General features: G+C 32.6%; 2 protein-coding genes and 1 long non-coding RNA gene across 3 annotated transcripts; all 3 read right to left on the bottom strand.

Annotated features, from left to right (window-relative positions):
- Positions 1 to 3,644: 3,644 nt before the first annotated feature.
- On the bottom strand, positions 3,645 to 6,027 carry LOC127736635 (beta-porphyranase A-like). The gene is made up of 2 exons (XM_052247197.1): positions 5,889 to 6,027; positions 3,645 to 5,175 (listed from the first exon to the last, which is right to left on the bottom strand). The coding sequence occupies exons 1-2, from the start codon at positions 5,905 to 5,907 to the stop codon at positions 3,671 to 3,673; spliced, it is 1,524 nt and encodes a 507-aa protein (XP_052103157.1). The 5' UTR covers positions 5,908 to 6,027; the 3' UTR covers positions 3,645 to 3,670.
- Positions 6,028 to 12,466: 6,439 nt separating this feature from the next.
- On the bottom strand, positions 12,467 to 17,212 carry LOC127736636 (carbohydrate sulfotransferase 3-like). The gene is made up of 4 exons (XM_052247198.1): positions 16,953 to 17,212; positions 15,669 to 15,800; positions 14,965 to 15,145; positions 12,467 to 14,057 (listed from the first exon to the last, which is right to left on the bottom strand). Exons 1-4 carry the CDS (start codon positions 17,062 to 17,064, stop codon positions 13,253 to 13,255), a joined length of 1,230 nt encoding a protein of 409 aa, XP_052103158.1. The 5' UTR covers positions 17,065 to 17,212; the 3' UTR covers positions 12,467 to 13,252.
- Positions 17,213 to 23,171: 5,959 nt separating this feature from the next.
- Positions 23,172 to 25,672, bottom strand: LOC127736639 (uncharacterized). Its single transcript, XR_007999089.1, has 3 exons — positions 25,503 to 25,672; positions 24,171 to 24,280; positions 23,172 to 23,291 (listed from the first exon to the last, which is right to left on the bottom strand). It is a non-coding gene; the product is annotated as an uncharacterized LOC127736639 (long non-coding RNA).
- Between the last annotated feature and the right edge of the window lie 719 nt (positions 25,673 to 26,391).

The following is a 26,391-nucleotide window of genomic DNA, read 5'->3' as shown; positions in this document are numbered from 1 at the left end:
ATTTTTAAAGGTTGTTCTTCTGCTGTGCTGTACCACCACTGTCCAAGGTTAGAGGAGGGTTGAGCGCTCACAAACATGTTTAACCCCGACACATTCTTTATGTGCCTTTCCCAAGTCAGTAGCCGGTAGTTCAGTGGCTGTCGTTGGTTCATGTCTGTCATATTTGTTTTTCGTAAATTGTTTTGTTATAGATTATGCCGTTAGTTTTCTCAGTTGAAATGTTTCATATTTTTCATGTTGGGACCTTTAATAGCCGACTATACAGTATGGGTTTTTCTAATTGTTGAAGGCCGTACGGTTGCCTATAAATGCTTACATCCACTTTATATGAACTTTGGTGGATTGTTGTCTCATTGGCAATCATTCCACATCTCCTTTTTTATAACAATTTTTTTGTAGGTGTGGAAGGCCTTTTTATAATTAAATTCTTTATTAATCTGGTTCTCTCTCTTTCAACATACGGGAATTTGAGTCACCCTTGTTGTCTTGTATCTGTCGGAGCTAAACAGATAAAGGACAGGGAACCAGTCTAACTCTTTATGTTCTAAGTTTGTTGTATTGTATAATGTATTGTTGTACGTATTTTAGGCTTTATTGATTATCGTTGTCTACTAATATCCATATCCTTCTTATAGTTATATCTTCTTTGTTGTCAAGAATGATAAATACTCCCCATACAGTCAAATATTTATCAAAACAAGATATGGAAAATATTCATTTTTTCTATTTTTCTGAAATGGCCTACGTTACTGAAACCAAACCATTCAGTCCAATTATAGATCTGGAAATTTATATACATGTATTACATGTATGATGTGGTTTAAAATCCGGATATATAATCACTACCAGATAGCTCATTACAAACGCCAAAACCCAACAAATTATTATTGGTATACACATATGTACCTTCACGGTCCTACAATATTTTGCAATTGATACATACCGGTATATTTTGGAATTGCACAAGGTCATGTTGTTCTCTGACTGATAATGACGTCTCTACACTAAATACATTGAATGTTGGATGTGTACTGGTTGATATTTAAGTCTTAGATACAAGATTAGTTAATTAGTTATTCTTGGCTTTCAACTAGCTAGCTTTCAGTAACTGCGAGTACTCTTAGATCTGTACTTTGTGTTTTTTGTGTTTTTGTTAGTTTTTTTGTGTTTTGTATCGTTCTGATGAGTAAAGCCCTTTCCAGCTGAGTTATATATTTGTTCTTATGTTGTACTGTTGCACCACTCTTCCATGTTAATCGTATGGTTGGTGCCAGCAAACATGTTTATCTCTGCCACATTTTGTATATGCCTGTCCCGAGTCAGAAGAGAACTAAAGATTTTGAAAAATGAAATCAACCAAGGTCTTTGTATAACTTAGTTGTCCGGAAATTAAGGGCTAACATTTTATTATTAGCTAGCACCACCCATGTTAAAATTTGATGAGTGATAGTCTATGCTCCATTGAATTGGCAGTTATCTCTTATCTATCACTTAGGCATTACCAAAATCACGAGCCATCAGGCCATTGGTATTTATTATACTATCTAATACATGTGAAAATTTTAAAATAAAAATCCGAACAGTTTCTCAAAACTAAGGATGGGCAAGATAATCGTATGATAGAAACAACACAAACACTGGAAAATAAAATACCGCCAAAACAACACATACAACAGAAGAAAAATGCAACTTGAATCTCACTCTAAAAGAAAGGTGGACACATTCTTTATGTGACCGTCCCAAGGTAGGAACATGTAATTCAGTGGTTATTGTTGGTCGCTGTCTGTTTATTTGGATTTGTTTTTGTTAATTGTTCTGTAATAAATCAGGTTGTGGATTTTCTCGTTCGAATTGTTTAACATTTTGTCATGTCATGAAATTTACATCGCATTTTAGCGAAGTACGATTAAATCAGAGCTTTCTGAAAATTTGTTTTCCGGCTTCATGTGGACATGCTATACCGTATGGTGCATTTTTACACCCATCGCTTACCAACTTCCAGTTTACCGAATACTTAGTTATTCTTACACATAATACCCACGTATGAAATTCTCGTCACATTTTCCTCATTAACTACAAATCAGAGTACTCAGAAATTTGATGAGCACATTCATGTATCACTCAGCATTTTATACCTTGTGATACATTTTCAAATCCATTGCTCAACCTCATGGTTTAAGTTATACTTATAGCAAGGATATCATTAGTGAGCAGTAACGAACGGGGATATAATTAGTGAGCAGTAACTAGGGGATGTCATTTGTAAGCATGCAGTAACGAGCGGGAATATCATTAGTGGACAGTAACGAACGGGGTTATGACTAGTGAGCAGTAACGAGCGGGAATATCATTAGTGAGCTTTAACGAGCGAGGATATCATAAGTGAGCAGTAACGAACAAGGATATCATTAGTGAACAGAAACAAGCGGGGATATCAAAAGTGAGCAATTACGAGCGGATATATCATAAGTGAGCAGTAACAAGCGGGGATATCATAAGAGAGTAGTATCGAGCGGGGATATTATAAGTGAGCAGTAACGAACTAGGATATCATAAATGAGCAGTCAAGATCTGGGATATCATTAGTGAGCAGTAACGAGCAGGAAAATCATTAGTGAGCAGAAACGAGATGGGATATCATGAGTGAGCAGTAACGATAGGGGACATAATCAGCGAGCAGTAACGAGCGGGGATATCATAAGTGAGCAGTAACGAGGAGGGACATAATCAGTGAGCAGTAACTAGCAGGGATATCGTAAGTGAGCAGTAGCGAGTGGGGAGACTATTAGTAAGCAGGTACTAGCGGGGATATGATTATTGAGCAGTAACTAGCGGAGATATCACAGTAAGCAGTGTCGAGCGGGGATATCACAAGTGAGCAGTAACGAACTAGGATATCATTAGTGAGCAGTCAAGATCGGGGATCATTAGTGAGCAGTAACGAGCAGGAAAATCCTTAGCGAGCAGAAACGAGCGGGGATATCATGAGTGAGCAATAACAATAGGGGACATAATCAGTGAGCAGTAACTAGCAGGGATATCATAAGTGAACAGTAGCGAGCGGGGAGACTATTAATGAGAAGTTACAAACGGGGATATGATTAGTGAGCAGTAGCTAGCGGATATATCATTAGTGAGCAGTAACGAGCGGGGATATCATTAGTGAGCAGTGTCGCACAGTTCAACATGTATAATTATAGACTGTTGTTACTGAAAAGTTTACTTGGCAAATACAGAAGATATATAATCTTGGGATAGTGTCTCATATATTGAAAAGTAGGATCTGCAAATAATTTGTTGTAAAAAAATTAGGAGATGAGACTGCCAACGAAACTACCATCCACCAGAGCCTGAGTGTTCTTGTACTTACTTTAAAAAAACATTCTTTTCGGTTAAAGTGATGCCTAATTGCTGTTTTAATGACAATTACTCCACACTTCATTCTATTCATATTTTGTGAAATTGTACTATGCCGTTTAATGATTAATAAGTATTTATAGGTAATTAGTTACTTTGTAAGTTATAAATTTGAAACGTTTACTGAAGAACTCTGGATTAACGCTAAAGTATAAGGGATATGTGTACAACGAGCTCAACAGTAGGCACTTTACAAAAATATTGTATATATAAACAAAGTACAGAAGTAAAACAATCAGTTTAATTATGTACATTAGTTTCGCCCAATTACAAGAGCAACTGTTGAAACATAGCCTCCTGATTGGTTAAATTCAACCTTAACCTCGTTTGAATTTTGACTTAAAAATTTTGCAGGAATTTGATATTCAAAACTTTCCCATCTCGATCCTTCATGACCTCGGCCTGGTTCAAACAGTTGGTAATGTGCTGTCACGTGATGATTGTTGATCAGAACAGTTTTAGGGACCGGATTTCCACCTGAATTACCGGGCAAACTTACTCCGATTCTGAGTCGTGCGTACTGAACATTCCCTAGTGATTGAATGTTTATATTTGCTGACGCTGCATATGTACATGATGCGCAGGAGAAAATACAAATGGCACAATCTTTCTTTATTCCCATTATCATTTTGTTTCCATAATAAGTAGTTTCCTCAATAGTGTGAACATTGTGGAAATTATATTTAGCGTGAAAAACAAAAATGCAGCTACCGTCAGCGGGAACTGTAACATATCCATTCGAAACATGCATGGATTTCCATTCATCCAAAACTGGTTCTTTGTGCGAGTTGAGATAATGGCAATGAGAAATTCCAGAAGACGGCGAAAACCATTGATGATCGAAATTTAGCTTTACTCTTGCTTGTGATCTGTCATAATTTTGGAGTAAAACCACGATGTCACCATTGTCGGGATTTCCCATCGCTAAGGGTGAAATTTTTCTCTCTTTATTGTCAAACGAACTATCGATTCTTAGAAACTTATGACTGTAGTAAACATGATGCCAAAATTGGTAAGCCTTTGCCGCATTAGCTTTACTGCCGTCACTATGGAAAAGACTGTAATGTAACGATGCTTGGCCTAAGTATGATTCATATGAAAGCAAGAATCCAACAGCCAAGTCGACCACGTGACGATAATTCAAATAAGTAAACATGTGACTGATGTGCTGGTTAATATATGCCCAGTCAATGAAAGGACTTGCTTTATTTTCATCCATTCCTCTTATGCCGGCTAAACCATACTCGCTGATGATAAGAGGCACGGAATGACCTTTTTTTTGATAAGCGTAATTTTCAACTGTATCCATAAATGCTACTAATCTTGCTTCATTCATGCCTTCCCATCGGTAATTATTTCCCTCCACTATGACAAAATTATAGGGATGAAAGGAAAAGAAATCTAGATGGTCTAATGACATGTCAAGAAACTGTCGAGAAAAACCCCATACACGGAAATCGCTCTTATCACTTCCTGCAACCTCAGTGTTTTTAGTGGGTCCACCAACTTTTATTCCGGGAAATTGCCTTTTCAGTTTCTGTGCGACTATTCTATGAAAATCAATAACAGTGTTCCATGATATATATTTCCAAGCAGCATCTGGTTCATTTATGACTTCAAAGTACCTTGGTATTATACCATTAGTGCATTGTTTAATGGACTTCAAGAGCAGAACCATAAATTCAGCACCCGCATCTAAGTTATTAGGAAACTTTCCACCATGTTGAGAAGTGTCCATCCAGTGTGGCCAGTAGAGACCTACAACCGACAGTAGTAAAATGAGATTGGTTGATTGAATGATTAAATTGTTGGCTTTAACGTCATTTTCAGCACGCTTGAATATATCTTGGCGGTCAGTTTTTTGGGGGGAGGTCGCCGGATTGACTTTGTCAATTCAGAACGCATTTAGACCATGTGTGCTAACAGAGCTGAAATTTCCTACTGTACATGTACTTCAGTAGTTCTTGAAAAACTAATGTTAAATTGTCTAAAGAAAACTGACATTTTAAAACATGCTTAAAATATTAATTTACATATATCGATCACCATTTCAAAATAACACGAGAACGGAAATGTGAGTTCGATCAAAATATGATGACAATGGAGAACTTAATGCCATAAAAGATTAAAATTTAACGTGTGTATAGAATGCACCAATAACTCATCAATTTTCGTAGCGCGCAGGTATGCCGAATGTTTTGTAAAATTTGGTTATTGTCAAGGCTGGCATAATATCCTACATATTAATACTGTAAATTCAGATATCATTGCGAGAATTTTATTAATGCGAATAATGCGACTGGGTGAGTATCGCAATAATAAGAACTCACATTCTACATTCCAATTAATAAAGTTGTATGCAATTTTTTGCCTGAAATCGTAATATTTAATCTCCCCGCATTTTTGTCCACTATTAAAATATCGCCACGATAATAAATGCAGGCAAATATTTCTGAATTTACAGTATTCACCTTTGATTTCCATGACCATATCAGAATGGTTTCCATATCCTTGAAGATTTTGCTTATACTTTGAACAGATGTTACGAACAAATGATGGATCTTTAAAATGATTTGGATCTGGGTAGCCATGGTGATGAGGGTCTTGAGGTGTCTACAATAAATACAAGAAAGGTTTTGAAAAAACAGCAAACCATTATTATTCTTATCGATATGCTCAATTCAGAATAAAAAAAAATCATAGCTATTAATTTTTACAATATATATTTTCAATCTGCAAAATGTGAATATTTTTGAATTGTTGCGTTTGATGTAATTTGCATATGATTCTGGAATTCTATTGGTGAAAATGTTTATAGATTGAAATTTTATTTCCTTATAAAACCAAAGTTATTTGACACGTCCACAGTTAAACAGACTAATTTTGATCAAATTTCATATACTGTATACCAAAATATATTTTATATTATACTCGACTCTCCGTAACAATCACTTAAATGTAGGAATATTGAAAACAATTATACAGTCATGTACATGTATGTTAAAGATTTTTACGAACCGCTTAATATTAGTATTAATTTCCTGAATTAAGCATGCATATGTATAGAATAGGATGCTTCTTCTTTTATAGGGCTTCAAAAGCGTTTACCGAGGCACATTTACTATGAAGCGCGAAAACATTACACTAAAACTACACAAAAGATGAAATTCGTAAGTAATGATTAATGAAAATCAGCATTTAAGTAACTAAAGTAGATATGAATTATTATATACATTTCATATTTTCAATCTATAATTGCAAGTATGTAGACCCCAAGGATCAGCAGGGGTATAGAAATGTGATCATCTGGACTTCTCTAATCCTGTCGATAAATGCATGTTTAATGCGTCTATTTGGATAAACGGGGTATGTGTATAAATACGCAGCCACGTCCGGTTCGAATGAGAACCTTATATCTGATGCCTCGTTTTGAGAGTGTTCAACACTTTCTGCTGCACGGTACAGAACCACAGCAACAACTATGTTAGGGGTCTGTATGTAGTATGTTGCAAGACAAGATGTCGGTCCCTATCCAACGTATCCACATAATCTTTCGGTCCAGGACGACCCAATATTGCAGAACCTACCTATGATATTATTTTAATTTTTTTATCGTCCTGAATATGCCTCAATTATTTGCTACTGGACATATCATATACAAATCATTCAATTAATCAATCAATCTATCATTCTGTGTCCTTTTCAGTAATTACATGGTCTAAAGTTATCAAATTTAAGAATGTCCCTAGTAGATTATAAAAATATAGATTCTACCACTGCATCGAGTGTAATACGATATTTATCCACTCGAGACAGTTAAATTTTCAAATTTAAAACGCGAGGCTCGCCGAGCGTTTTAAATATTTAAAATTTAACTGTCGAGAGTGGATAAATATCGTATTACACGAGATTTGGTGGTGAAATCTGTTTCTCTAATGATTTTCAAACAATATGCAGACAAACTTATTCCTTCTTTTCGAATGATCTGCAAAACGATGTGTTCTTTCTATGTGAAGTCATCAGGCATGGTCGCCTTTTTTCATGCCGTCACAATAGGAAATTCAGAGGAAAGCAAGAAAATTCGACGTCATAATCGGGTTTTAACCAATGAAGAGCTGAGATCAAACGAACCACACGTTGATTAAATTTTTTTCTCTAATTCTATGGAAATGTATCCCTTTCCGAACCCATTGTATAAAAAAATTTAATCAACGTGTGGTTGCCAGTGATCTCAGAAGATGATTGGATAAGTTTAAGGGTCAAAACCTTTCTCACTGGATGCATCAAAATATGCTAACAGGTGTTAATGAAATTGACAACTTTATGGAAAGTGGAAGGCACTCGAAGGGGATTTTAGTTTAGCAAAAAAGGAAAATTTATTTTTTAATCATTAGAGAAACAGATTCTTACATAGTTACTCGTGGATTATCGGATTTATCCAATCTCGATAGTTAAATTATAAATTTTAAAGTCCTCGCCGAGGCTCGGACTTTAAAATTGATAATTTAACTATCTCGATTGGATAAATCCGATAATCCACTGGTATCAATGTAAGAATCTATATTTATACAATGGGTGCAGAAAGGGATAAATTGACGAGGAATTAGAGAAAGATCGTTTAATGATATAGGAGGAGTGATGTTTAAAAAAAATAATAATGAAAAAAGTAAGAAGATACCAAGGGGGTAATCGATATGAGGGTCTGGATTGGAAAAGGGGGGGGGGGGGCGTCCTTCATTTCTGTATGTTCTAATTTTTTCGGCCATTTTTCTCTATTCTTTATATTTTTTGCCCATTATTCTCTATTCTTTATATTTTTTGCCCATTATTCTCTATTCTTTATATTTTAGCACCTCATTATTCTCTATTCCCCTTTTTTGGTCAATTTTTTCTCTATTCTTTATATTTTCTGCCCATAATTCTCTATTCTGTACACCCCCTTCCACACCCTCCAATATCATACGGCAAAAACGGACGGACAACTGCATGAAAAATAATCTCTTTAATCGAAATGTTACAATCTTTGGCTCAGCGTTTATGAAAATAGTAAATCCAGAAATGAGCAAAAAACGCAACAATAAAAAAAAAGAAAGAAAAGAAACAGACACAATAAAATAATTTGGTTCTTCTTTCTATGACTTTTATCTATAATGCACATGTTGAAATATTTCTAGCTAATAAACTGGATACAATTTTGAAATACAAAGCATCCATTTTCCTTCCGGAAATGTTACCTTAAATGTTTTTTTTTGTTATCGGCACCATGTAGCTAACCCCCGCAAAGTATATACCTTTTAATGACCGAGAAGTTGATTGGGGGGGGGGGGGGGGGGGGAAAGGATAAACATACAAAAAATGAACAACATGCATGGAAATATGAATCAAATTATAGATAAATAAAAAGCCTTACATTCTGAAATATATTCCCATTCAAGTCACGGTTAAGCCATCTTCCACTTTCAGTAGCAATCGCCTTGCACCTGTCAATATTTTGTTGAATATCTAGTCCATTATGACCATCCCAGCGGTCAGTCTCAAAGTGTGTTCGGCCACCTTGTGACAGATAACTTGGGTATATGGTCACCTGGTAGTCATTCCCTGACACAATGGCCACTAGAAGAACCCATACACCAACTAATCGATACATTGGAAGGTTGCATAATATTTACAAGTGAACATATACTTACTATATAAATATTTAGTACAAATGTACACCGCAATGTTGTCAAGGTTAGGCACGATTCAAGATAAAATGTGGCACAAATTCTCACTCTTGACTCATATCCAAGTTCTAAATTGTATATACATGTATATCACAAGTCAATTTTTGAATTTACTAGTATATAATAGAACTTGACCGACATATTTTCTGTCTTTAAGATTTCGAATTCACTTGTCCGTCCGAACTGTTGACAACTTACAAGTAATATACACGCTACTTTCAACAAATAAAAAAATGACCAATGATAATAACAATAACATTAACAATTATAATAAAACAAAACGTATTCAGCACTTTTTTGTCGTCTTAGCTGCTTTTTCAATTCATTCAACTGTTATACAAATTTCGTACATTTGCCAAATATTTCAGGGAGTGTGTTGGCTCTTTTACAATCATAACTTAATTTGCAATATGTATGTGAGATGTATGGAGAATTTAGGGCCAAATTATAAAGAAGAGAGAAAAATAGGTCTACTAAATAAAAAATAGAGAACATGTTGCTAAAATATAAAGAGTAGTTCAATTCCCGTATCTTGACTTTATGATATACCCGTCTCAAGTCAGAAATCTGTAATTCATTGGTTGTCGTTTATACATGTAGTTGTATAGCATATTTGTTTTTCGTTTGTTGTTTTGTACATTATAGATTTTATAAATCAGGCTGTTCGTTTTCTCGTTTGAATTGTTTTGCATGTTATCATGCCATAGTCTTTTAAACGAATTATTCATTTTCAATTGTTGCTAGGCAAATCCGAGCGAAAATATAGTTCTTATTTTTATTAAATAATTTTGTGGTGTGGATTGTTCATTTCCATCCTGTCTTGGCCAAGATTATTCTTTGTCAGTTCTTACCAGACAAGGAACTTCCTTCCCAAAATCCTCCTATCCCAACTCCTGAAAATCAAATGGTCGTATTCTTGATAATATTGGTTCTTACTTTAGAGAGTCGTATATAAAATATGCCGTTGAAGGTTGGTCTACATACACATATACAGTAACAGACAGGCCAAAGATACCAAAGGGACATTCAAACTTAGAAGTCGAAAATAAACTGGCAACGCTGTGGCAAAAAAATAAGAAAAAGACCATAAGACAAACAATAGGTTTCAAAACAAAACATAGAAAACTAAAGACTTAGCAACACGAACCCTACCAAAAACCGGGGTAATCTCAGGTGCTCAGGAAGGGTAAGCATTGTGGTGTCTCAAGGCCAAACACGATTCAAGATAAAATATGGCACACATTCTGACTCTTGACTTATATTAAAGTTCTAAATGGATATATATTACAAGTCATTTTAAAAATTTATTATATATTAGAACGTGACAGAGATATTTTCTGTCTTTAATTGTTCAAATTCACATGTTCGTCCGACCTGTTGACATTTTACAAGTAATGTATGCGCAAATTTCTACAAATTAAAAAAAACAACACCGTAATTAACACTTATGTGTCGTCTTAGCTGCTTTTTCAATTCATTCGTATATTTGCAAAATATTTTAGTGAGCATGTTAGTTCTTTTACAATCATAACTTAATTTGCAATATGCATGTGCGATTATCACAATAGTATGAGGGTCTGGTCTGGAAGGGGTTTACATACATAGAGAATTTAGGGCCAAATTATAAAGAAGAGAGAAAAATAGGCCAAATAAATAAAGAATAGAGAATAAGTTGCTAAAATATAAACAGTAGTTCAATTCCCTTACCTTGACTTTATGATATATCCGTCCCAATTCAGAAATCTGTAATTCATTGGTTGTCGTTTATACATGTAGTTGTATAGCATATTTATTTTTCCTTTGTTGTTTTGTACATTATAGATTTTATAAATCAGGCTGTTGGTTTTCTCGTTTGAATTGTTTTGCATGTTATCATGCCATAGCCTGTTATACGGAATATCCATTTTCACCTGTTGCTAGTCAAAACCGCGAGAAAATATGTTTTCACTTTATTAGAAAATAAATGTGGTGCGGAATTTTCATTTCCATCCTGTCTTGGCCAAGATTATTCTTTGAAAGTTCTTACCAGGTCAGAATCTTCCTTTCCAAAACCTCCCTACCACAACGCCTGAAAATCAGATGGTCGTATTCTTGATAATATTGGTTCTTACTTTAGAAAGGCTTATTATCAGCAAATTAAAAGCAAACTAAATATTATTGTTATATACATATACACATTCATGGATCTACAATCTGTCGAGGTATCTTGGCATTGCACAAGGTCATGTTTTTCTCTGACTGTTTATGACGTCTTTACACTAAATCCATTGGATGTTGGATGTGTACTGATTGATAATTTAGTCTTAGATGCATGATTATTTTTATTAGTTGTTAGTGGCTTTGAACTAGCTGTCAGTAACTGCGAGTACTCTCAGATCTGTACTTATTGTCTTTTTATTGTTGGGATTGACAAGTACCCGGCCAAGTCCACTTGTATTTGTAGTATTTGTATATTTTTATCCATCTGATGAGTTAAGCCTTTTTCAACTGATTTTTATAGTTCGTTCTTATGTTGTACTGTTACACCACTGTTCCAGGTTGGGAGAGGTTTGGGATCCCGTTAACATGTTTAACCCCGCCACATTATCTTTGCATGTTCCTGTCCCAAATCAGGAGCCTTTAATTTAGTGGTTGTCGTTTGTTTATGTGTTACATATTTGTTTTTCGTTCATTTTTTGTACATAAATTAAGCCGTTAGTTTTCTCGTTTGAATTGTTTTACATTGTCATTTCGGGGCCTTTTATAGCTGACTATGCAGTATGGGCTTTGCTCATTGTTGAAGGCCGTACGGTGACCTATAGTTGTTAATTTCTGTGTCATTTTGGTCTCTTGTGGAGAGTTGTCTCATTGGCAATCATACCACATCTTCTTTTTTATATTATATAAAATATATACCGTTGCAGGTTGGTCTACATACACATGTACATGTACATGTACATTAATACTCATTTATATACAATATAACGAGCCTCGTTTTTCGTCCTGTTTCTAACTTTTATATTTTCTACAATGTACATATATTGTTTTATTCTGTAATTAACACCCGGCACTTTAAGGTTTAGTTGCTTCAATCTAAATAGTTGTCTCTGATTATTAAAGAAATCGACACATTTTAAACGCGGACCGCGAAGAGAACCCCAAAATGAACTTTTATCAAAAAAAAATATTCATATTACCGATTGCTTTACTTGGAAGCAGGGTAACAGGAGACTTTATTTGTACAAGGTCACATAAAGCAAAACAATATTTGTGTACATGTTATTTTTACAATTGTTGGCTGATTGCAGTATAAATATAATTGGCGATTAAGCGAAGAATTCAGGACAGTTATGATAATCTTTATTCAAATAACTAACTGTAAATATGGTATTTTTAAACGTTCTCTATATAAATAGGTCTCGACTTATGTGATATTTTTTTCTGGTTATAAATTTGTGGTCTCTCTCTGGTGTAAAGATTTCGAAATAAATCCGATAATATAAACAGGATAATATATTTTTAAGTGAACATGTACGAAATGTGTTTGCATGTTTATAATATAGTAATATTATCATATTCATATTTGTTTTAGAGGGTTGGGGGTATTGGAGAATGTGGTGTTCGTTACAGATCTCAGATTGTTTCTCTTAAATTCATTCTAAAGTTTAAAGACTCTAGACGAATAAGTTAGAGCTGAGCATAACATGTAAATAACTGTTTTTGTGGACGATTACTTTGCTGTAGACTATGGCTGTTTTATTGACGTATACCACAAGTCTCATTGACGAATACCACGCGTCTCATTGACGTATACCACACGTTTCATTGACGTGTACCACACGTTTCATTGACGTATACCACACCTCAATGACGTTTACAACAAGTCTCATTTTAGTCATATAAATGTTATACAAATCAAGGACATCTTTTTATGATGGTTTTCTATGGACATTATTACTTAGACTTTGCAAAGATTTGATTTCTAGTGGCCGGTAACTAAAAGTTTCGTCCATTTTATACCAAGCTTCGATACTGTACTTTGCCCTCTATATATATTTTTGGTTCGATTCTTCGTTGGGTTACTATCCAATTACCCACATCTCCGTTTATCCACATCATTGACCTATATAAAGTTAATACAAATCAAAGATATCTGTCTCTGATGGTTGACCCTGGATATCTATACTCAAAGTTTGCAAAGATTTGATATCTAATTGGTGGTAACCAAAAGTTTCGTAAGTCCTATGACAAGCTTCATCAATAATACGCAAATGCTTTTTGTTGATAGCTGTGCGCCACTTAATTGCTATGAGGGTAGAATTTCCTGACTTTGCATTAAAGTTAATTTCGTGTCCTGTGCCACTCTCCAACATATGGTGCCGTATATAGCTGTCTACTCTTGTCGTGAAAGGTAAATTAGAAAAGCTAAACAGTTTTCTGAAATTCTGTAGTGGATTTGTAACAAGAGCTTCATATTTTAACATGAATATATTATTATGATAAGCTCTTTTTAGAATTTTTGTTGAGTTGAAGTCTGACATCATATCTTCACACAATTCTCTAGAGTGAACTTTGACTGACTTCTGATCAAGCAGTCCTGATTTTATTAACGAATGGATCTGAGCTCTAGGGTCTCTTACGACATAAATGATTTTAAGATTATCAGTTTTTTTCAAGATGTGTTCTACTGATTTCATTCTTAGTCGGACGACTTTCATTATTCGTCTCGTTTTAGGTACACATACGCTCTCCAACATTTTAATACAAAATGGAAATGGTGATTTTCTCAAACAAGCAAAGTATGACTTAGTGGCACGAGAGTGTATTAGATGGTTATTCTTCAGGTCTCCAATGTTTATTTTAGTAAAATAACAGTTGAACCAATGATTTAACATTTCTGTTTGTACTCTGGCTAAGTTTCTATCCATAGAAATATTTCTGGAAAAAATAGAGAATAAATTTGACCAAATAAAGTTTGTACTTTGGGTAAGTTTCGATGCATAGAAATATTTCTGAAAAAAAAAAATAGAGAATAAATTTGATCACGGTAGTTTGAGAAGTCGAAATAAAGTCAAAATCAAGTTATACTTATCAGTGACATGTACTTCCTTCTGAATATCGTGCACATAATTTGAAAAAATGAGAAGAGAACCATGACAAATAAATGTGTACCTGTATGCCTGTTAAGCATTAAACAGGCATAGTACAAAAGCTACACAGAAAATAACGGGTGCCACAGTTGGATCAGGATCTGAAAACATTACGGAGCACCAGACATTTCCATTTACTTTTGATGGGGATCGTGTTGCCCAGTATTTTGTTTGTATGTTATTTTCTATAGACTTTTGTTTACCTTTTCGTCATTTCGTCCGTTTCTCTTCGACTTCTGAGGGTATGGATAGAGAATAATGGATAAAAAGTGCCGAATAAGGATAAAAAATATAAAGAATGGTGAATAATGGAGTGCTGAAATATAGAGAATAGAGAATAATGGACCAAAAATAAAGTAAAGGGAGAAATGACCTAAAAAGTTAAAGAATACTCCTTTTTGAATGATCTGCCTCTTTTTGCGATACTAAAATAGTAGAATAATTTACAAGTACTACTGAAACGGTACAAATGATATTATATGTTCTATACTTCGAGATAATAGCATTTAAAATGTACACAAAAAATTGCAAAAAGAGTATACTTATGATTTTAGAAAGTTTGTATTTGTTTGTTGTTTGAAATACAGAAAAAAAGTCACAGAAATCGAGCCACAACAAAAGGAAAGAATGGCATGCAGTTCTGTTTATTGCTAAATAAACTGACTGATATCATTTTAAAAATTTGGAATATCTACCTTACTGTTCCGTTATAGAAAGTAATTGGCATGTTTGCATAAGAGCTTTCTGTCAGGTTTCGTATAGGTTCAAACAAATAAAAATTACTATTCGTTTCGGCCAATGTATCCAATATCATTGTTGTTCCGCCACGAACATAACCGACAATTAATACACAGGTCACATTATTGCAAAAGTTGTCTGAAAAAAAGAATAATACATGACTTTTATCATGACGTTTTGTACATTTATAGTCATTGAACACAAAAAGACAAGAAATTCATGCATTCCAAAATTAAACTAGAAAGTCCTAAAACATTTTGTCATACACCACGAACAGTTTTAACTTCTAACAAGGGAATACCTCCTTGTAAAAGCATGAGAGCAAATTCTTTTTCATACTCTACTATTTTGTTAGGTTGTGGTGCGTTATCGTGTTTATTTTTTATTTTCCTTTCCGCCATATTGGAGGGAAACGAGCAACAGTTCCATCTTAAATCAACAAAATCAAATTGTTACACTGACTACTACAATAAAGAAAAAGTTTGTTTTCTAAACAATTTTCATTTGCTTAGGCCTTGGATAATTTATCACTATCCAGTAAGGATCTTTTATCAGATTTCTTATGCCCCCTAAACTTAATTAGTGAAATGATAAAAAAAGTTCAAATACTAGATTAAACAAAACTACTAATAAATAACAATACTATTATAAAGCTACCAACCAGGTTCTGGTTTTTCCTCAATCCATTCCTTGTCATTTTTCACCAGAAGAAAAGGTGATGTCATCTCTGTTACAATTTGATTTCTTGCTTTTATCACCGTTCCTGCATTTTGCTTTCGAGGTACAATAAATCCTATAATCATATCTATTTCTTTTAAAGATGTCAGCATAAAGAAAAAATGAAAAAAGTACTACTTAAAGGAGAAGATAATGACCAGCTTAAGACAAAGAACTCATGTTTTGTAGAAAGCAATATTAAAGCAATATTAAGGATTTTGCTACTCCGTTTCAAAATAACAAGCTTTGTAAAAGAATGTTATAAATAGATAGAATCTAAATAAAGGAACCAAAAAAGCAGAAAAGAAAGAAGGGTTCGTGTGCTTGTTTTCGAGATATAAGCCATTATAAATGTAACGGGAAATAATTCTCTCTAGACGTTTCATATATTTAACATTGACACCCTTTTTTTTTCAAAATTATGAAAAAAATAACAAGGATTTTATAGGATTTTCAAATATGCCTTTTTAAACTAAATTATTAAAAGAAAAGTAGGGTAAGTGAGGAATCGTTTTAATAGTACTACATGATAAAACCAGAGGATTCCGAATATTTGGCTAAAAATCAAAAACAAGAGGAGCAAACATCCTTAAATGTTACATGAGGTACAATATCTCTTTTTTATTACATGTTTATGTAAGTCAGACAAATAATTCATTTCTATATGTTCATATTTAAATTCGTCTTTTTAGACTAGAATAAAATGCATGCTTTGAATTTTTGGAATGTAAGAGTATTATTTATTAACATCCGCTTTTGAATAAAATTGAATTTCTTTGGTAAAAAAAAAATACTTAGTGCAAAATGTACTTCCTGAAAATATGCATGACTGTATAGTAGTATAGTAGTATAAAATAGTGAATATAACCAAACATTTAATTATACATATATATTAGAAACGTTGTCGCTATGATGTTTCGGACACTGTTTTAGCGTTTAGAAATGATTTTTGGGTTCAATGGTCTTCAATATAATTTTACCTACTGTATTGATTTATTGTTTTAAAAAATACATCATTCTTTCTTATGTGAACTTATACAGCTTTAAAATACGTGCCACTTAAACAACAAAGAAAGATTTAAGGGAACATGTAAATAAATACTACTGAATATTTACATCGTTAGGAAGATATTTTGTATTTTTTAAATCTATCAATCAAGCTTAGCTTACAACAACAAAAAGTTGCAAAAACTCAAACATTCATACATATACACTAATAACTATTTACCTCTTGATTTGTTATGTGTTAATAACATATACAAATTTCCAAACACAAAAATCACAATTGTTAAAAACATGCATTTCTTTATATTTGAAACTTTGTACAATATTTTCTTCATATTCCTCAAAATTACACACACTTCAATGTCGTAAAATATCGACGATTCACTGATCAGTAGATTTTGTTTATAACAATAACTTTTACTCAACCGAATAAGCAATTCTTTAAATAACTATTTATACTATCCATGTTTTATCGGTGACATAGTATCAAATATGTCGTGTAGATTTCTTTGTCAATTACAAAATATGCAATATTTCCGATATATCTGCTGGTCTTCTCTTGTAAATAATTTATACTTAAAACGTATACCATTTCCGATGAGTTTAGAATAGTGCACCTGAAACTGATATTGTATTTTATGCTTTCTAATTAAATTTTGGTAGGGAGGTTCCGAATGAAACTATTTTTGTATTCATTAATAACAAACACGAAACAGCAAGAATTGAGATTGCGTAACGGTATTTACAACAGACACGAATGCTGCAGGAATTGGACGAAGTGTCATCAATTCATCGATTATGTTTTACCGTTCGGATCGAACAATATTCCTCGATATAAGTGGAATATCCTCATAAATATACACTGTAGTATATCATAAATATCTTTCTTAAAAATCGCTTTCCCTATTCAAGGAACTTTAAATCTTAAGCAAACCTTGTTATTCTCTTGTCAAAGTCATATTTCCTCTTCGTTTATGTTGTTCCCTTCGAAGGATTAATTCCTTCAGTCCTATAAATCTTACTTTAATTTAGTTTACCTTTAAGTTACCAACTACATCAAATATATTGTCAGGTGTATCACATATCTTAACTATCATAAACTCTTCCTTTTGTCTTCAATGATAGTTTAGGAAAAGTTCACAGAGCAATTTTAGGTATGAACATATATATTTAAAACAAAAAGAGTTATCTTTCTTTGTACAAATTTCTATCGAGTCTACTTTAAAAAAATCGAATGTAAAATTTAAAGAGAGAGTGAGAATGTGTTTGTGTGATGGCTGTTTGTTTAAATAGTTTTGTCTTTTACATCTAAATCTGTTCATTACTCTTGAATTGCCTCATTTGATTATGTGATTTTATTCTAATAAATACGTATTTTTGATTAAAATATTACATATTTAGATCGTTTTCTACTACTAGTATCTCTCATATTAACAGATAACCTGTACTAAGTAATACACTGAAATGATCTTAATTTACTCGAGAAGCTCAGTCTTTGTCTCATGGAAGTTTCTTGGAACGGCTTGTTCCTTTTTCCGAATTGCAGGTCTCTTAAAGAAGAAAACACCAACACCTTCTGTAAAATTTCATTGAAAAGATAAATTAACTTGCACAGCTTAAATAACGTCTTTAAATAATAATATATCTTGCTTTCGGAATTACATATGCTTATGTCAGAACGAAAACATTCTGGTTTTTATAATTGTAGGTACACATTTCTTATTTTTTGTCCTTGTAAATATTAGTTAAGAGCCGCACTGATACCAATAACACATACGCCGAAGATTATATCTAAATGATGGATTTTTTATAGCCAATTTATTTGTTGAGTTTGCTGGATTGTCAGTTCGACAAGTTCAACAGACAGTCGGTATTCAAACACTATCTTATTGTCACCCCCTACTGGCCTATTAGATTTGTTCTCATATAAAGTAGAATTCGCACAAAACCTTCATAGACAGAATGAAAAAAAAAAGACATCTTGCAAACCAAAAAGAACCAACAAAAAAGAAAGCTAAACCCGCACAGAGAATCAGAGCTATGGTTGAAGGAGATGTACATTTTAAAATGTACAATTATTGCGTTTTCCATAACATCCAATTTCAATAAAACAATATCTATTAGTTCATGCTAGTACTGAAAAAATTGCTACTTGGCTGATTAAACCCTGGAGACAAGCAGTCCACCAATGAAAATACTGATCCGGTGGTAGTAATTACACACATGGTACAAATGTCCAACTTTAAATACGCATTTCGAAGATTGATGTAGTGATGATATTAGACACGATACTATTTTGAGTAATTGACTGAGCTTAACCAAGTGTGCTTTTTTGAAGAACAGACGACTGTGAAATAAAGATGTTAAAACTTTGGAATTATGAAATGTTTGTAGAGAATTGAATTTCTAGAGAATTTAACTGTGTGAAAATTGGAAATTTCTAACTGCCGAGCTTAGCCAAGTGTGCTTTTTTGAAGAGCAGATGACTGTACAATATAGATGTAAAAACTGTTGAGTTATCAAATGTTTGTAAAGAACTGAATTTCTAGAGAATTTAACTGTGTGAAAATAAGGACTTTCTTACTGCCGAAGCTGCATCACATGTAGCCGTTTTGGGTTTCTAAATTTGTGAAATATTAGTCTCACTTTGTACCCGGAAAGACATATTTTATACATTAAAGATATCTGATTCTAAGACAGTAAAATATTATAAAATAATCTTTTCAACGCAGAAGGTTACGCACCAATAAACACAATATCAGAATGTTAAGAATTTGTTTGGACGTTTATTTTCCAGAAATAAAAGAAGCAATAGTCACGGCTTCCTCTGCCTCATTTTTAGACATATAGCTTGAATTTGACCCAAGCGGTCTTCTCAGTACCAGGGTCGAAGACACACGATTCGATTTTTATTTTGGAAATATCAAATTCCCCCACCTTAGTAGCAATATACCAACATCACCTGCATATGGGATTAACATTTCATAACTCATTCGGTATTCAAGAGCTTGCAGCTCCTACACAGACTTTGTAAAACGTCACCAGTGTCTGAGCAGAAAGTTGATGAACCAGGTTTATATGAAAGAACGTCTCGTCCTTTTTCTAAAAAAAAAAGGTTCATCAGAAAATACAAAAGACCTTGTTTATATATATTCCGTATCAACTTCACAAATAAGACACGATGGTTTAGAAGTTTGAATTCTAAGTACTGACGTTGTTTATCACCATGCTGTTACAAAATTTTTGAAATTATCTAAAATTGAGATATGTTTCTCCCGCATGCAAAGCTCTGGTTCCTTTCCCAGCTTTAGATATGCTTTTTAGTCCTTTTTGGTTTATAGCTCTTCATATTTTTAATAAGCTTTGGATTTTCAAATATTTTGGCCTGGAGCATCACTGAAGAGACATTGATTGTCGAAATGCGGATCTGGTGCAGAAAAATTGGTATCGTTACGTTATAACTACCACTGATTCGATGCTTGTGCTGTAGACTGATAGTCCCCGAAGGTATCACCTGCCCAGTAGCCTTAACTTTGGTATTGGCATGAAAATACGGATTTTGTATTAATAGAATTTGCGGTTACAAAATTTTGAAAATTGTTTAAAAATAAGGAATGTATCTTCCTCATGCAAAGCTCTTTTTCCTCACCCAGTTTTGGCTTTGTCCTTATTGATTTATATTTTTAATAAGCTTTGGATTTTCAAATATTTTGGCCTCAAGCATTACTGTAGAGACATCGATTCATTAAATGCGCATCTGGTGCAGAAAACTGGTACCGTTTATGTTATTAATTACGTGTTATAGTGTTCTTTTTTTTTATTTCTTTGTAAAGAATTACTTTTACCGTTTATCCTATTTTTGGAAATATCCATTTGACGTATCTCGGTACTTATACATCCCGTTTTTGTATTATTGTGCTATCAATGGTGTTTTTTTGTATTTTTGTATTTCGTTTTAGCTAAATAAATATGCTTTGTCTATATGACTTTTTGTCTTTGTTTGTTGACATATTTGTTTGTTTTTATAGTGATTAAGATTATAACAAAATGCTGACTGCTGTGCTTTTAATTTTGACATTTATACCTATTATGTCTGTTTGTTTTTCTCGCACTTTGTTGTCAATATAATGGAATGTTAATGCGACTTTCATACAAGTGAGAGTTTAAGCTAGATCTAAAACCAGCTTTAATCCACCATTTTCTAAATAGACCGTACTAAGTCAGGAATATGACAGTTGTGATACATTCGTTTGATGTGTTTGAGCTGTTGATTTTGCCATTTGATTAGGGATTTTCCGTTTTGAATTTTCCTCAGAGTTCGGTATTTTATGTTATTTTACATTTTACCATATATTTTGAATGTCCCCTTGGTATATTATAACTCTTTTTTCTCATATTGATTATCTGGTCATGTTTTTCAATTCTCAGTTTCAATTAGGAAGTAAATTAGTAAAGCGCGCATACTATAAATTCAAAACTTGCTAAACAATTAAAATCGTACAATGCAAATGAGTAACATACGCTATGAATATCAATAACAAATATGCATTACAATTACTGCAATTATAAAACGATGGATAATTTGAAGCAATGATTTTCTTAAATATATTAGTTTATTTTCTAATGCTTTGATATCCGAACATAAAATTGTGGATCATGATCGTTCTTTCATTGTTTTTTTCCATCCTTGTCAAATTTAGAGTAGTGCAATATGATAAAGCTTGGAACTAAATCTGATATCTTTACCGCTTTCTCGTTTGTTTTTGGTAGTTAGGTTGTTCACTTATTAGCAGATACTGCCATCAACATGAATTAATTTCTAAGGTTGATAAATATAGATGTTTGATTCGTTCACTTTTATCAAAAGTAGCTGGTCAAGGATACGTTATTGTTTGTGGAGTCATCTGCTGTCGTTAATGCAAGAATTTCGTCGTTAATCGTGGGTTTACATGTTAGTAATGTACAATTATATTATTTTTTATGCGTTTCTGTGTGCTGAGTGGTCATGAGTTTGTTTGTACTGTATTCCCGCCATGTAGTGTTGTCATTTAAGCAACATCTTTTAACATTGCCATATAAGCGGCAGGTTTGGCTAGCAATAAAACCTGGTTCAATCCACCATTTTCTATTAAAATGTCCTGTATCAAGTCAGAAATATGGCAGTAATATCAAAGAGTCTGTAGCTATGTATGTTGCCGATCGTTTTTGTTGCTGCACTTCATTGTTTCTGTTGTTACTTTGTTTTAATCTTATAGTTGATTTCTTCCCAGCAAACACAAAAACATCTTTAAAATGTTTTTAAAATGTTGTGTCTAATGTCATGAAAATATCACAAAAAAACGTGAGAAAAACATTAAATGTATGGTAGAATATATATCGCTAAAACGTTTTCTAATATATTTTCTAAAATATTTGCATAATATAATTAAAATGTTGTAAAGAAATATCATGATAATGTGAAAAACAATGGCGTATAAAACATTTTGATAATCTTTTAAAAAATATTTTCTAGAAATATTTTCTGAACGTTTGAAAAACATCATGAATATCAAATAATGTTATAAAAATGTTTTTTGGATGTTTTCTTGCAACTGAGACTGTGCCTAAAAAATGTTTTCAAAATTTTTTAAGAAGATGTTTTTTGTTGATATCTAGATCATATCAATATAAAAATTTCTGTACTTTTGATTGAGTTTCCTGCTTTTTTAAATAACAAATCATTAGTTAAATTAATTTATACACAGTGATTAATTCTGTATACAAACAAGAATAAATCAGTTGTTTTGCTAAGCATATGAAATTCACAATTCAAAGTATCTAAAAATTTTGACACATCCAAAATGGCAGACACAACTCATCATGGTCAAGCCACTTACCAAATATAAAGTCATTCTGTTCATCAGCATTACTAATTAAAGTAATGAAAAATTTGAGAACATTCAACATTTTGAAATACAATGTATAAGCAAACAGGAAACAGGTGCCAGATACAAAAATGTTCACACATCAGAGTTCATCACTATCAAGCAGCTCATTAAATATGAACTCATCTTTATCAGCAGTTTTGGGAAAAACAGTGATGAAAATATTTGTTGGACAAAATCCGACAAATATAGGTGGACAGACGACAGACAGTGCAAGAAGGCCCACATTCCAACCACAATGGTATAATGTTTAGTTTTTCACTCTCAACTTTTATTACCTATCTTATACACATCATGCATATGTCAACCTGAACATGCATGACATATATCCCATTGGACATTATGCAAACATTATACACATTTTTAAGTTCAAGTTACATTGACTAAAACTTGTGTCCCAAATTCAGATTTTTCAATACAACTTCTCTTTCTAAACTAAAACGCTACACTTCTAATAGGGTTACATCTAAAGTCAATAATCATTGATAATTGACTGAAGAGATGAGAACAAAACACCATTTTACATCAACTATTTGATTTATTTAAGAATACATTGAAAAAGTCAATCAATTGTCTTATTCAAAATCACTTGGAATGTCTTGTAGTGTCTTATATCTATTTCTTGCTGTGCCATGCTTCTGAAAAAAAAATTAATCTTACATTCATATATAAACTTCTTGCACATTCCTTTATTATAGAACGATTCACGTTGCCTGAAGGATATACATCCCCTCCCCTTTAAAGTTTTGAAACAAATAACGATGATAGTCTGTCGGAAGGGGACGATAAATGGCTGACCGTGTTAAGAGAGAGCAATATGCCACGCTGAACTTCATTTAGTTATTAAAAAAAAACCACATAAAAACTTTAGACTAGATATGTGTCCAGTCAAGAGTCTTATTTCATTATACTCGTTAATTGTTGTCTATCATATTTTTTTTCTTTTATTGTTTTGTATAAATCAGGCTGTTGTTTTTCTTATTTTTTTTTAGTTTTCATAAAATGCATTGTATCATGTAGGGGCCTTTAAAAGCCCTGCTAAATAATGTCATTAAACATCTTATTGTCCTTTTTAAGTGTTAAACTCTGTACGTAGAGTGACATAGTTTATAACTTGTCATTTGTATCTAAGGGCATATGATACAGTCCTAGAAGTATACTATAGGCACATAATAACTTATCGAAGTGTTACGCATTGTTTTCGCAATGATGATAATAATATAACTTAACTTCCGAGAAACACACAGATGTCATTAAATGAGTTGTTTATATGTATTTGAAATACTTCAAAGGAAAGCAAATGTGTTGTTTATGAAAGCACACTGTTGGACTAAAAGATTGATTTAAATAAACAACTTGTTTCTATTTTGTCACAAAAAAAATAATTTATTCAAATATCCAGATATCTTTTCTGTATTGTATGCCCTTAATCTTGAATGTAATGCATTGTTTATGCTAAATATTTGAATTAATTATGGAATAACAGTCATGACAGTAATTCTGTATAAAAATCTTACTTCAAAAAAAAATTCTCCTGAAAGGTTGTAGACATTCCAAAGAACCTGCGCCACTTCCAAATTGTAAACCTGCATATTGAACTTGTCCTTTGTGGCTTTTCTTTTAGCTCCTGTTAAAAAAATTAAAGATACATTGTATGTACATTGTGTGTATGAAGCAATAAATATAATTTTAAGCAACAGTTTATATTATCTTGCTTGTACTGAAGTCTTCCATAGTCTTTGTAATGTTCATTAAGCTGTTAAGGGAAATTTAATTTACTGTTTTGCAAATACATACATACACTGATTTTACTAGAAAAAAAATCTCCATATTCAAATGGTGCTTATATTAGTGTTATTGTAACTTGTTTGTGTGCCTCGGAAACAAGGTAGTGAGTCATGCTTATTGCAATAGTTGTTGTTGGTTTAAGTCTGTCAAATTTCTTTTTCATAATGTGTATTTAATGTATGCAGTTAGTTGTTTTGTTTCAATTGTGTTTAGAAAAATTTAACATTTGTTTGTCAAGGCTTCAAAGTGGACTATATGGCATTGGTTTTCTCAGTTTTGAAAGCAGTACAGTGACCTAAGGCTTCCAAAACGGTCATGAGTGACCTATAATTTCTTTTATCCAAGTCATTTAAATTCTGGTGGATAGCTGTCTCATACACCTTATCGCTATTTCAGTATTTGGAAATCTGTCCCGCTTGAACTTTTTACGTCAGCATACGTCATACAATAATACACCTGATCGCTATTCCCGCTTGACCCGAGAATCTATCCTGCTTGAACTTTTGACCTCAAACAACAATCACTTTTCCATTGTGGCATCAGATATTTTTTATGATGTCAAAATTTTACGGGAACTTGTGAAGGTTGTGTGATGTCCAGTAATGGCGGACAAATAGCAATAAGGTGTATTACTTTCAATTGTGGAATCAAATATTTTCTAATATGACGTCAACATTTTACTGGAACTTTTGTGATGTCCATGGCCAGTAATGGCGGACAAATAGCGATAAGGTGTATTGGCAATCAAACACACAAGCCACATATCCTTATAATTTTTTTATATCAACAGATCAATGAACAAATTCATAATTGGTGTACGTAGATGCTTGAACAGTGGCGGATTTAGAGGCCCCGACCCCCTTATGGAGCTACTTATAAGATAAATGTATAGACTATTTACAAGTATCACTCCAAACGTTTGCTTGCCTTGGGCAGGGGGCCCCCTTTTTTTCAAAACCTTGATCCGCACCTCCAGAAACAGATGTAATTTGGTTCCGATTATGATTGTGACACACACAATGAATGCACAAGTTTCATCTTAACAGATTAATCATTCTTACCAAGTGAGTATATATCGCGTAACAAACAATTTTCGTGGCTCTCTTTGTTGATATCCTGTCTTCGTTTCGAAATTCAAATTTCAAAATCATTTCCGGTGATAAAACAAAAGTCGATTCCGGAAAAGGTCGGTTTTCCGTAAGGCATATAAACGATACGAAAATTGAACTTAGTACAGTTACAGTTTTCATTTTCTTAATTTCTAAAATATACACGAACGAAATGAATAAACATTAAAGAAACGTGATTGTTTATTAATACATTATTGCTTAATTTAATGTTGACTCTTTTGAATTTTAATATAAGAAGAAATAAAATCTGACTTCAAGGATCTTCAAGATATCAATTAAGGATTTCAACCATGCATAGTATCTTGCTTGTGATGATATTGATGAAATGTAGTACTATATCTTATCCTGAAAAAAAACGAGCTAATTCCACAAAACGTTGTTTGTGGGGTTTTGAATAAAATTTAAATAAAATGTTATTTTTATATCCGTAAAATGTTGAATAAAATATCAGTAAGACTATTAAGTAATGTGTATGTCAGAATATTTTATAGAAAACATTTAGCTGATATTTTTCAGATGTTTTATGTAAAACATTTTAATTTTACGTTATAAAACATTTTATGCAAATAGCAAAACTATATTTTCTGTAAAACATTTTTTTGCAGAATGTTTTTTGGATATTTGGAAAATATTTACTTTAAATGTTGTTAAAATATAAAATACCAATTGAAGAAAATATTATTTTTTTATATTATAAAATATCTACGGGATATTTTAGAACAATGTTTGAGAACATGAATAAAAGATATTAGCAAATAATATTTTGTTAATGTTGTAAAAACATTTTACTTAAATGTTAGAAATAAAACATTTCAAAAAC

Source organism: Mytilus californianus, unplaced genomic scaffold (genome assembly GCF_021869535.1).
Source record: "Mytilus californianus isolate M0D057914Y unplaced genomic scaffold, xbMytCali1.0.p SCAF_34, whole genome shotgun sequence".
Classification (NCBI taxonomy): domain Eukaryota; kingdom Metazoa; phylum Mollusca; class Bivalvia; order Mytilida; family Mytilidae; genus Mytilus; species Mytilus californianus.
Note: the sequence above shows the minus strand (reverse complement) of the source record. Positions and strands in the feature narration are given on the sequence as shown.

What these genes read in the sequence shown, in the direction of transcription:
- LOC127736636 (XM_052247198.1), bottom strand. Translation starts at nt 17,064, where the DNA reads ATGAAGAAAATATTGTACAAAGTTTCAAATATAAAGAAATGCATGTTT. An exon ending in AACACATAACAAATCAAGAG is followed by an intron (nt 15,801 to 16,952) that starts GTAAATAGTTAT and finishes ATATGATTATAG; the next exon opens with GATTTATTGTACCTCGAAAG. An exon ending in TTCTATAACGGAACAGTAAG is followed by an intron (nt 14,058 to 14,964) that starts GTAGATATTCCA and finishes TATTTTTTCCAG; the next exon opens with AAATATTTCTATGGATAGAA.